We start from the raw sequence: 13,443 nt of genomic DNA, 5'->3' as shown, positions 1-13,443 counted from the left end.
CCATGACAATTGTTTCAGGGTCCTAGTTTTGGTGTTATATATATATATTTATTTTTAGTAAAGCATATCCAAAATTCAGCTCCTAAAGGAAATACTTTAAAACAAATCCATTTTTATGCTATTCAGGTTATGTGGGACTTTCTTTACAGTTTTTAGCCTGTCATACGTGCTTTACTGTAAAGATGATTTTGGTATCCAGGGTAAACAAAACAAAAATAATAAAACTTGCTTGAAATATTCATTATATAATACATCCTAAGAGATGATTTATTAAAATTAGAATTGAGTTAAAGAGAAATGACCTTTCCACACACTACTATATATAAAATAGATAACTAATAAGGACCTACTGTATAGCACAGGGAGATCTACTCAATACTCTGTAATGACCTTTATGGGAAAAGAATCTAAAAAAGAGTGGATGTATGTATAACTGATTCACTGTGCTGTACAGCAGAAACTAACACAACATTGTGAATCAACTATACTCCAATTAAAAAAAATAAAAATAAAAAAGAGAAATGACCTTTCCTTACTTTGGACCTTCTTACATCCAGGCTTCCTGAATTTGAGTGTATATAGATTAAGGTTTTGTACTCAGTTTAAAACCCCTGTGGCCCTATTTGCATCATACATGTATACCAAGCATAAGTGAATCATATCAGAGAGTGAGGTCAAGTTTCAGAGAGCACACATGGAAACATGGAAACCTGGAGATACAGCCACATCCCAAGCCTCAGGAGTGGGGCGCAGAGGCTTGGGTGTACACTCTGCCTGTCTCCCTTTCTCCCACATGAAGGTAGTACCACAGGCATCCATCATCCCTTGGCAGAGGCAAACCTTCCCTAGTCTGCCTAGTTTTTAGTCATTTACATCTTAGATTTTTAAATTTGGGAGTAACAATATGACCTGCAAATAGGTTAATATACATCATCTTTTGAAATAAACAATCTGTAGGGAAAATCATAAAAGGGATTCTTGGAGAAGAAAATATTGGAGGTTACTCTACCAACTTATATTGACTCAGCTCTAAATCAAGAGAGCCACACAGGGCAACGTGGGAGGCCTATTCAGATGGCAGCCAGGAGATCTGTAGTAGGTGGGGAGTGTGTAGCCAAAGGATGGAAGGTACAAACAGCAGTAAGAAAGCTCCAGGATGGAGGGGGTGGGGAAAGTACACAGGAGAAGAGATGTCTGTCACCAACTCTAATGAAAGTTCTCCTGTCCTGTCTCCAGCTTTCTCTTCGTCCTCTCATCTTGACAAAGAACAGAGAGTCTGGGCTGTAGATCTGCAAGCTATGATAACTGAAAAGAGCAAACTAGGTAGCAGAGAACCAAACAGAAAGATTCTGGCCAGAGACCTGTGCTTGTACAGTCCTTCTCCCTGGCCAAGGTGTACCCTTGCCCCTTTTAGGGTCTGGAAGAGTAAAGGAAGGTGTTAGTGGGGGCATTCAGCTGGCTCCCAGGAGTGGTCCTTGGATCCTTTCTTTCCTGTTCAATACAATAATACAGTCACCGGCCCTCTTACCAGGGAGATGGGAGCCTGGCAAGTTTGTAGGAGCCCTACGAGCCTGGGGGAGCAATTCAGTCATAGCTGTGGATTTGGGATGCTAAAGTGGCACAAAATTTGAAGATGAAATGAGGGGAGCCAAGGTCAAAACTGGAGAAGAGTCCAAACTGGGTTTTCAAAGTAAGCAGACCCAAGGCAGGCCCTGGGAGTGGAAGTGTGAGTCACAGGGCATGGCTCAGGGCAGAAGAGGAGAAGCAGCAGATGGAAATGGAAAACATGAGACCCAGGAGCTCAGGGCCGGTTGTCTGTGACTGTCATATTCCCAGGTAGATAGTCACACCTGGCTCTGCACTTGGGGTGGGGCACTGTCCAGAGACTGTCATGAATAGACTTTGCTTCAGAGTCTGCTGTGGCCTCCCAGGAGATTATATGCAAAGCAGGTTGCAGAACCCCGAATTTCTTCAGGTTCACATGCCTGGGAGGAGCAGGACTGACCAATTCATTGCATTTTTCTTCTGAGGTTCCATGACAAAGTCCTTAGGATACCCAAGTAAACAAGGAGTTTTTTCATGACTGACGGAATGACTCACTGAGAAACCGGTTGCTCACAACTGATCAGGAGGCCAAAGGGGGAGACTTAGTTTCATAAAAGTTTCAAGTTGGGACAGAAACTGGACCTGGCCTTGGATCCCACAAGGCTATCAGTCAAAGAATTTGGGTGTGAACCCATAAAATGTGCTTGCTTATTTGTAAATTATATACTTATTATCATAGAGAGTGAATTATCAACTAACAGCAACAGAAATGTTTCAATAATGAGATAAAGATGAACTAAACAGTTAAAAAATTTCTTTTACTTTATTAATAGCACAAAACTTCTTTCTCTTGTAAACAGGTTATTAATTATAATGTTTTGGTTTCTTAATCTTGTTAATCATGACAGCTTTATACTGGCTGTGGCTAATATCCCCAAAATACTCTACACTTAGCTGAGATTCAGCATTGATGCTGGTTGGATGTAAGCCCATATCTTAGTTAGTCTTCTGGATAATTTTTAAGTTTGGGGGGCTTGGGGAGGCTGACTCTTCATAAGTTTGATTGGTTGATCATCATTTTTACATTTTAATATGGCTGAAGAAAAGCTAGAAGTAAAAATGTAAGTTCTGCCATTTTCTTGTTTTTCACCAATGCTTGTTATCATTTTGTTTTGTTTTTGTTTTTTTGCTGCATGGCTTGTGGGGTCTTAGTTCCCCGACCAGGGATTGAACCCACGCCCTCTGGCAGTGAAAGCTCGGAGTCCTGACCACTGGATCGCCAGGGAATTCCCAATGCATGTCATCATTATCTTAAATACAGTGTGGCTTTTCGCAGGATTTTTTTTTAGGACACCTGTCCATTTTTCCAGGCTTAGTTTAGTTAAAACTAAATAATATAATCCACAAACCCACTTCATGAATAAACTGCAGTTCACTCTAATGCTCTGGAAAAACACATACAATGCTGACCCGCCTGTTCGTTCTTTTGTGGTTTGGAGCTTCCACTCTCAGGAGGTATCCAGAAGCGCAGGTGACATGACCACATGAGGGGTCCAGTGACGAACTGAGTATTAAATAGTAGTACAAAGTAACTTCTTATTTTTATTTTTTATTTTATGCATTTCTTATTATAGATAAATAGAAGTTCTTACACTCTCTTCACACGACGAATGGCCTTGTCTTATGTATCACCTGAGACGTGGGTACCCTATTTGAGAGACCACAGGTCTAGAGTGATGGTTCTTAAACTTGGGTTTACAGTCCTCTTTCCCTGGCTCCCAGATGGGGTCCTGGAATCTGCATTGTAACAAACACTCTGGGTAATCCTCATGCAGATCATTCGTGCTTGGGATCCTTGGGACAAGCATGACTCCCTGGAATCAGTATTCTTTTGGCCAAATAGAGGGCCTGCCTCTGTGTGATCAATAGCTTAGTCCTGGAAATTCCGCTACCCCATTGCTATGAAGGGCTAGAGTAAGCCTCTTGCACTAGGATTGAGCCAAGAGTGGGACCTGGCAATAAGGCTGGTAGGCTTGTCAATGTCTGCTTACACAGTGAGTCTGGTGGAGTGTCAGGGGCCAAACAACCATGGCAGCAACTCCTTCTGAGAGGACTGGCATATAATAAGGACTACAAATTCCTGTTGCTCCTTTGACAGTAGAGCACAGTTCCTATGAGTAACTGAGATTCAATGTTTTTCAGATACATGGGGCTTCATTCTATTACGGAAGCCCAGGAAATTGGGAGAGTCCACTCAAAATGAGTACTATTCCTGAATCCACCTTTAAAAATTATTTAGAAAAGATAAACAATAATGATCATCATCCTCATTATCATGAATTTCATCATTATCATAACACTTGACAGTTTACAAAGGACTTTTTTTAAACCTATGAGGTAGATTTTTTTTTTTTTTTTTTTTTGCGGTATGCGGGCCTCTCACTGTTGTGGCCTCTCCCGTTGCGGAGCACAGGCTCCAGACGCACAGGCTCAGCGGCCATGACTCACAGGCCCAGCCGCTCCGCGGCATGTGGGATCTTCCCAGACCGGGGCACGAACCCATGTCCCCTTCATCGGCAGGCGGACTCTCAACCACTACGCCACCAGGGAAGCCCTACCCTTTCCTTTTAAAGCTATGCAAACTGAGGCTCACACCAGTGTTCCAGGTCACACAGGTCAAGAGTGAGGTCCACACACTACCCAAAGCAATCTACAGATTTAATGTGATTCCTACCAAATTACCCATGATATTTTTCACAGAAATAGAACAAATAATCCTAAGATTCATATGGAACCATAAAAGACCCAGAGTCGCCAAAGCAACCCTGAAGAAAAAGAACAAAGCAGGAGGCATAACCCTCCCAAACTTCAGACAATACTGCAAAGCTACAGTAATCAATATCAGTGTGGCATTGGCACAAAAACAGACATACGGATCAATGGAACAGAACAGAGGGTCCAGAAATAAACCCACACACCTACAGTCAATTAATCTTCAACAAAGGAGGCAAGACAGTCTCTTGGGAAAAAGACAGTTTCTTCAGCAAGTGGTGCTGGGAAAGCTGGACAGCTGCATGTAAATCAATGAAGTTAGAGCTCACCCTCACACCATACACAAAATTCATCTTAAAATGGCTTAAAGACTTAAACATAAGACATGACACCATAAAACTCCTAGAAGAGAACATGGGCAAAACATTCTCTGACATAAATCATACCAATGTTCTCTTAGGTCAGTCTCCCAAGGCAATAGAAATAAAAACAAAAATAAATAAATGGGACCTAATCAAACTTACAAGCTTTCGCACAGCAAAGAAAACCATACACAAAATGAAAAGACAACCTACAGGATGGCAGAAAATATTTGCAAATGATGTGACCAACAGGGGCTTAATTTCCAAAATATACAAATAGCTCATACAACTAAACAACAGAAAAACAAACAACCCTATCCAAAAATGGGCAGAAGACCTAAACAGACATTTCTCCAAAGAAGACATAAAGATGGCCAATAGGCACATGAAAAGATGCTCGACATCGCTAATTATCAGAGAAATGCAAATCAAAACTACAGTGAGGTACCACATCACACCAGTCAGAATGGCCATCATTAAAAACTCTACAAATAAAAAATGCTGGAGAGGAAGTGGAGAAAAGGGTACACTCCTACACTGTTGGTGTAGCCACTGTGTAAAACAGTATGGAGGTTCCTCAGAAAACTAAAAATAGAATTACCACATGATGCAGCAATCTCACTTCTGGGCGTATATCTGGACAAAACTATAATTCAAAAAGATACATGCACCCCTATTTTCATAGCAGCACTATTCACAATAGCCAAGACACAGAAACAACCTAAATGTCCACTGACAGATGAATGGATAAAGAAGATGTGGTACATATATAGAATGGAATACTACTGAGCCATAAAAAAGAGCAAAATAATGCCATTTGCAGCAAGATGGATGGACCTAGAGATTATCATACTAAGTAAGCCAGAAAGAGAAAGACAAACACCATATATCATCACTCATATGTGGAATCTAAAATATGACACAAATGAACATATCTATGAAACAGAAACAGAATCACGGACATAGAGAACAGACTGGTGTTTGCCAAGGGGAAGGGGGTTGGGGGAGGGATGGAGTGGGAGGTTGGGATTAGCAGATGTAACCTTTTATATATGGAATGGATAAACAACAAGGTTCTACTGTATAGCACAGAGAACTATATTCAATACCCTATGATAAACCATAATGGAAAAGGATATTTTAAAAAAAGACTGTATATATATGTATAACTGAATCACTTTGCTATATAGCAGTAATTAACACTGTGAATCAACTATACTTCAATTAAAAAATTAAAAAACAAACAGAACAGTGAGGACCAGATTGAAGTCCAGTCAAGTGTCTGCAAGTATCCTCTCCTACACCATAGCTACCTGAAAACCAGGAAGGCTAATTTTCACAGGGGATGGTTTTCCTTTTTCCCAAGTATTGCTCAAGAAAATATCTGGTAGTTTTGTCTAACAGAGACAAAACCCAATAGATACACAAAGTGATGATAATGGATGCAGCACATGCAAGATTTTCCTAGCAGTCATTGAGAAAACAATGATAAGGACATTATCAAAGGTGGTATATTTTCTCCAAAGAGCTCAAAGTGCTTTTGTATTGTTTTCAAAATAGGTTTCATTATTATCCCTACTTCGGCAATGAGTCTTCTTCTATGTCAAAGTGTGATTCTTCCTCTTATCATTGCTGGCTTGCACAGATTTTATTGCTTGAGATATCTGCTCACACTGTTCTTAATGACCACGCTTTGCTTATTGACACTAGGAGGGTGACTACCAACACCATCAGAACTGCACAGAAATCTTCATTTTATATTCTGTGATGCTAGTGTTTTGAGGGGAAAAAAAAACAAGAACAAAGCAGATAATCATGAGAAACAGTGAGAAGGAAAGAAGAAGTTTCTGTTAAATGATGAGTATAGATTAGAAGGTACATTTTCACTCAGTTATTGAAGCCCCCTTGGAGCCAATCTCTTCTGGGTTGTTACAAAGCAGTACACAAATCCTCCTTATTACAGAATATGACTACCTCCTAGTTACAGAGAGAGACAAAGCACAGGTTGTTAACATTTGGTCATCTAGGTGAAGGGTATTTGGATGCTCACTATTCTTTCAATTTTTCTATGGGTTTGAAATTTTTTGAAACAAAAAATAAAATTTTTAAAAGCATCATAAAGTTTAGAAATAACAATAAATTGGAAAACATTTCCAACACACATGATATAAAAATTGCTAATATTCTTAAATACAAAGTGCTCTCGCTGATAATAATAATAATAAAAACCCTTGACATAGACAAAAGGACATCAATAGAATACTCACAGAGCTAGAAATGCAAACAACCAGTAAATAGGTGAAAAATATTTAATCTCACTGGTAAACAAGAATTAAATTATATATTACTGTTTTTCTTAACAAGTTAGCAAAACATGTCATTTAAAACACCCTAATACTCAGTGCTGATGAGGGGGCCGAAAGATGGGTGTACTTTTATACTACTGGTGGGAGGTATAAGTTGTCACAAAGTTCTTAAAGGAGGTTTTTCAAAGTATGTGAGAAGATTTTTTAAATTGTTATTTTTTAATTTGGTAGTTTGTATCTTAGGAATTTATCCTAGAATATAAGGAGAGATATGCATGGATCTCTGTATAAGTTTGTTCATTTCAGTGTTACATTTAGTAGCAATAAACTTGGAAATACCTTAAATGTTAACAGTAACAATGATTAAATCTGCAACACATCTGTGTATTATATAGCTATTAAAACCAATATTGTCCAAGACATTTTCATGACATGGAAAAATTCTCACAGCATATGTTGAGGGGAAAAAGGGGGGATGCAAAATTGTATCTCAATTCAAATTCACTTTTAAAAAAACATAAATTTATTTATTTATTTTTGGCTGCATTGGGTCTTCGTTGCTGCACACGGGCTTTTCTCTAGTTGTGGTGAGCAGGGGCTACTCTTCGTTGTGGTGCACGGGCTTCACATTGCAGTGGCTTCTCTTGTTGTGGAGCACGGGCTCTAGGCACTTGGGCTTCAGTAGTTGTGGCATGTGGGCTCAGTAGTTGTGGCTCTCGGGCTCTAGAGCGCAGGCTCAGTAGTTGTGGCGCACACAGGGCAGGTTGATTTGTTAGTTGTTCCGCGGCATGTGGGATCTTCCTGGACCAGGGCTCAAAACAGTGTCCCCTGCACTGGCAGGCGGATTCTTAACCACTACGCCACCAGGGAAGTCCCCAAATTCACTTCTAAATACATAAATACAGAGGTAAAAGGATTTGTAAGAAATACACTAAGAGAGTTTCACTTCTAGGAAGATGGTATAGAAATACTTTCCCCTATTCCTTCTGATAAATACAATTAAAACCCCTGGATGTTATATATAAAACAAACTTAAGAAGACTCTGAAAGGTGGAGAGTAGGGGAGGACATGATGGTGAGGTCCCTGGATTCTCCGCTTGCCTCATCTATCCCATATCTGACCTATTTTATTTTCATTTCCTCTGAAGAAGTTCTCTTAACATTTCTTGCAAGACAAGTCGCTGGTGACCAATTCTCTTAGTGTTTGTTTGAGAACATCTTTATTTCTTCTTCACTTTTGAAGATAATTTCGCTGGATACAGAATGACAGGTTGGCGGGTTTTTTCTTTCCACACTTCAAATATTTTACCTCACTCTCTTCTTGCTTGCGTGGTTTATGAAGAGAAGTTTGATATAATTCTTATCCTTGTTCTTCTGTAAGTTTTTTCCGCAGTCTTCAAGATTTTCTCTTTGTCCTTGGTTTTCCATAGTTTGAATATGATTTGTCTAGGTGTGTGTTTTTTGGTATTTATCCTCCCTAGTATTCTCTGAGCTTCCTGGGTGTATGGTTTAGCATCTGTCATTAATTTTGGAAAACTCTTAGCCATTATTACTCAAATATTTCTTCTGCTCCTTGCTCTCTTCTTTTTCTGATATTCTCAACATGGGTATGTTACACCGTTTATAGTTGTCCCACAGTTCCTGAACATTCTGTTCTGCTTTGTTAATTCTTTTTCTCCTTGCATTTCATTTTTGGAGTTTATATTGACATTTCTTTAAGCTCACTGATTCTTTCCTTGGCCATGCCCAGTCTGTTAATAAGACCATCAAAGGCATCCTTCATTTCTGACAATATTTTTTATTTCTAACATTTCCTTTTGATTCTTTTTGGAGCTTCAACCTCTCTGCTTACATTACCCATCTGTTCTTGTATATTGTCCACTTTTTCCCATTAGTGTCTTTAGCATATTAATCATAGTTATTTTTAATTCCTGGTCTGATAATTCCAAAATCTCTGTCATATCTGAATCTGATTCTAATGCTTGCTTTGTCTCCTCAGACTGTTTTTTTCTTGCCTTTTAGCATGGCTTGTCATTTTTTGTTGGAAGCTGGACATGATGTATTAGGTAATAGGAACTGAGGTAGGTAGGCATTTAGTGTGAAGTAAGTAGGGCTTTATCTGGCCAGGTGTTATGCCATGTTTACTGTCTGCTGTAACTGTAGATGTCTGAGGCTTCAATTTCCCCAGCTATCTTTGTTTTTGTCGCCCCTATTGTTTTTGGGTTTCCCTAGAAACTCCTTCCTAAATAGAATCTGAGACTTGCAGTTCTTTCACCTGTAATCCTCTGTATGCAGAGGCTCTGTGGATGTAGTCTGTGTTGGGGGGAAACGTGCAATAATTCTGTGATTAGGTCTCATTCTTTTGGAGGGTCTGTGTCCCTGTTACCATCACATGTTTTTCTCAGCATTTCCCCCCCTTAGGTGAGACAGGAAGACTAGAGGGAGCTGGAGTTAGCTAATTGCCCTTCTTCAGGTCAGATAAGGCTTTGATAAAATAGTTTTCCCTGAGACCTAGCTTTCATTATAGAGAACAGAACAAAGAACAGAACTTGGAGTATTCTCTTCCTCTTTCCCTGCTGGAAGCAGGAGGGGATTTTTCTCTGATCTTCACAGAGAAAACAAGGTGGGGCTCCTAGAGGTAAAACTCATGGAAGTATGGGTCATCTGCCATCCTAAGACTTGGCCCCTCAGAGTTTTTAACTCTCAAGGGAATCCACACTGAGCCTCCAGAAATTTGTTGACTAGAATTTAAGTGCTCTTCCCAGCACTGGCTCCAGCAACAGGTTTCTGCTCTTGGGCTTTATCCACCTCTTTCTCCAGTTTTGAAGGCAGCAGTTTTCCCTGTGATCTCAATTCTTTGATGTATCTAAGAAGAGTTGTTTTTCTGATTCTTCAGCTTTCTTGCTGAGGATTGGAGTGAAACTTCCAAGCTCTTTACATGTTGGAATGAAACCAGAGTCCATAAATTGCTTTTTAATGGTAATTTTACAAAAGTGGGCATCACAATAGAATCAAGAAAGTGAGTCATTTGTTGTTGAGTTTAATTGACCTTAATTATGTTGACCATCTTAAAGAACTGGAACCTGCTTTAAAATTAAGACCTACATTACACACATATACACATTCTTACAACTTTATTTTGTTTGCACATTGTTATCCCATGGAACTCCTCACTGCTTAACAAGACCTTTAACCACCTTTGATCCTTAAGTCTCTGCAATTATATGAAATAGCAGAAGTTTAAAGAGTATAATGATGGGGACTTCCCTGGTGGTGCAGCGGTTAAGAATCTGCCTGCCAATGGGTTCAACATGGGTTCGAGCCCTGGTCCGGGAAGATCTCACATGCCATGGAGCAACTAAGCCCGTGCACCACAACTACTGAGACTGCGCTCTAGAGCCCAGGAGCCACAACTACTGAGCCCGCGTGTCACAACTACTGAAGCCCGCATGCCTAGAGTCTGTGCTCTGCCACAAGAGAAGCCACCGCAATGAGACGCACACACACCGCAAGGAAGAGTAGCCCCCACTCGCCCCAACTAGAGAAAGCCCTCACGCAGCATCGAAGACCCAATGCAGCCAAAAATAAATAAATTTATGAAAAAAAATTAAAAAAATAAATGAAATAAATGAAAAATATAAGGATGAACTGCTTAGGGATCAGCATTTTGAATATATTTAACATTGGCTATACTGTGACTTAATTTTATTTAACAAAATACAGCATATTGTATTTTTTTAATTGAGAAATATTTTATAGAGTAGTAATTCTGTCAATTATGCATCATATAAACTCAGCCAGAGATAGAGCTTTTTATTCATGCTATAATGGTCATTATCAGGCTAGGAAGTTCTTATGCTTAATAAACAACTGCAGTTTTATAGTGGTAAAAATGCTAAAGTTGGTCAAATTTATTGTAATTACCAATAGAATATTTCCTATAAAATGTAATTTAACTAGGAAGCATTGTTTTTAAGTTACAATTTGTGAAGCTTTTATGATAGCAAATTTGACTTTAATTTTTTTTTTTAAACTTAGGTTGCTTCCAGCTGTAATTGATCAGAAATCATTTATTTTCCCTCTGGAATCTGAGGGGAAACTTTGGCAACCCCCAAGACAGCACAGTTCACTTCCACATGCCTTTCCAAGAGTAAAGGTAGGAAGAGAGAAATCCATAGAGACAGAAAGTGGATTGGTGGTTGCCAGAGGCTGGAAAGAGGAGGGGGGGAGAGTGGGGAATGATGTCTAATGCTTGTCAAGTGTCTTTGGGGGAGGATGAAATATTCTGGAATTAAATAGTGGTGATGGCTGCACAACTCTGTGAATCTACTAAACACCATTGAATTATACACTTTGAAAGGGCGAAATTAAAGTTTATGAATTATATCTCCATAAAGCTGTTAGAAAAGAATTTTTTTTTTTCAAGAGCAAAGGTGGGAAATTGTGTTCTAAATGAGAAAACATGCCATTGTTGTTTCAGATATGTTCACAGCATGGTCAATTTCTATGACAAAAGAGCTTTCTTTGAAGTTAAGTTTCCAGGCGGCAAGGAATAGAGCCCAAGAGGTTTCTGGCTTTTGGTTATTCTTTCAATTTGATTGCTGTTTCCTCCCTGACTCCCCCAAAGTGGTAACAGTTCACCTCTTCTGGGTACCAGATGCTATTTTCAGTGCTTTGGGAACATTAACTTGTTTAACCTTCAGAATAATCCTAGAAGGAGATGTTATTATTATCTTCATTTTATTGATGAAGAAGCCAAGATGCAGAAATGTTAAATAAGTTGCCCAAGAGAACACAGCTAGTGTCAGAGCCAGGATCATGAACCCAGAAATGTAGGGACCCAGGGCTGTGCTCTTAACCACCGTGATACCCTTTTTCAAGTAATAGCTTTATTGAGATACAATTTATATACCATAAAATTCACCCTTTTAAGAGGTTTTTAGTATATTCACAGAGTTGTGCCACCATCACATGGTACCCTTTTTACAATTGTTTGCATTACTTCTAGGTACTTTGGTAGGAAGCATCTTTGCTGTGGACCTCTTTGTTGCAAGCATTTCCACCACAAGCATTTTTGCCACATAACTAATTGGCCATAAGGCAATTTTGCTATAAGAGATAAAATAACAAAAAACAAAAGAGGGACATTAACAAGGACATAAAGAAGCATGAGAAATGAATAACAAAATTTAAATGACTTTTTTGCAAAATACAAAATATTTGAATACATTTAAAATGTGGGTAGATCATGGCACTACTGTACAAATGACCAATTTTATTTTGTGGGTTTTACCTAAGCACTAGTCTTTCAAGTCTTTCATTCATAGTATTGTATACATATTTTTGTTTGTTTGTTGACTCGTCTCCTTGTTTGGCATTGTGCTTTTTCTTTTTCACTGACATGTCGTCCGTCATTAAGAGAGGTATCAGTTTCCAAATACTAGGGTGCGTGTTTGTACCTGAGCTTTGCGTTGCCCTGTGAAAGCCGCTAAGCTGTGTTCTATTCTTGGCATATTTGTTACATGTCCGCTGATAGATGTTCCAAAGTTCTGTGCGAAACCTGGCTTCAACTCTGCACCTTCAAGGCCTTCAGTCTCTTTCTCTTTCCAGGTAGTGTGCTTCAAAATAAGAAACCAGCTCTTGGGGCAAATCATCATCAATCAGCCCGATAAAGCCATCAATAATGACTAATGCATTTCAACCAGTGGAAACTGTCAAATCAAAAACTGTCAGCCAGTTATTTTATCTTTCATGGCAGAATTGCCTTATGGTCAATTAGTTATGCAGCAAGGATGTTTGCAGCAAAAATGCTTACAGCAAAGATGTGTACAGCAAAGATGCTTATGATGAGAATACCTTGTATTTTCCTTTATTACATTTGCCAAAATTTGTAACTAGATATTGTTATATGATTTTTTAAAAAATGCCTGACTTCCCACTAGATTATAAGCTTAATGAGGGCAGGATCCATGTCAGTTTGTCCATTGCAATGTAATGCCAGGTTACTCTCGACAAATGTTTGTTGAATGAATAAATGAAACCGCCACAGTGACTTCGAATGGTGTGCTCATCCCCATATAAAATATTAATCCAGGATCCTCTGCACTCTCAAAGCAGCCCACTCCTACCTTTGTCACTGTACTTGTCACATTGGGTTCCTTCAGCCACTATCTGTGGAGTACTTCCTGTGTGCCAAGGACTGTTAGAGGCACCCTGGGATGAACAATTCAGACCAGGTCCCCCCACTCTCACAGAGCTTACATTCTAGGGGAGTGGAGATAGACCATCAATAAGAAAATACCAGGTAATAATAAAGGCTCTCACGAAAAACAGAAACAAAAACAGAGTACTGTTATAAAGGGAGCTTAAACTTCTCATCTTCCTTACTATTAAGACTCTGCTTTCATTAAATGTTTACTTTGCCAAGAATCTCAGGAGGGCCAGAGTTAGTCCATAAG

At 39.2% G+C, this 13,443-nt stretch overlaps 1 protein-coding gene across 3 annotated transcripts in view; it reads left to right on the top strand.

Moving 5' to 3' along the window:
• Positions 1-13,443, top strand: part of LOC307180226 (IQ domain-containing protein H-like) — a 73,452-nt gene that overhangs the window by 9,626 nt on the left and 50,383 nt on the right. For all 3 annotated transcript variants that reach the window (XM_079910336.1, XM_079910335.1, XM_079910337.1), the window contains exon 4: positions 11,024-11,141. In XM_079910336.1, the coding sequence (XP_079766462.1) occupies positions 11,024-11,141 (118 nt within the window). The remainder of the gene's footprint in view (positions 1-11,023; positions 11,142-13,443) is intronic.

Source organism: Stenella coeruleoalba, assembly GCF_951394435.1.
Source record: "Stenella coeruleoalba genome assembly, chromosome: 2".
NCBI classification, from domain to species: Eukaryota; Metazoa; Chordata; class Mammalia; order Artiodactyla; family Delphinidae; genus Stenella; species Stenella coeruleoalba.
Note: the sequence above shows the minus strand (reverse complement) of the source record. Positions and strands in the feature narration are given on the sequence as shown.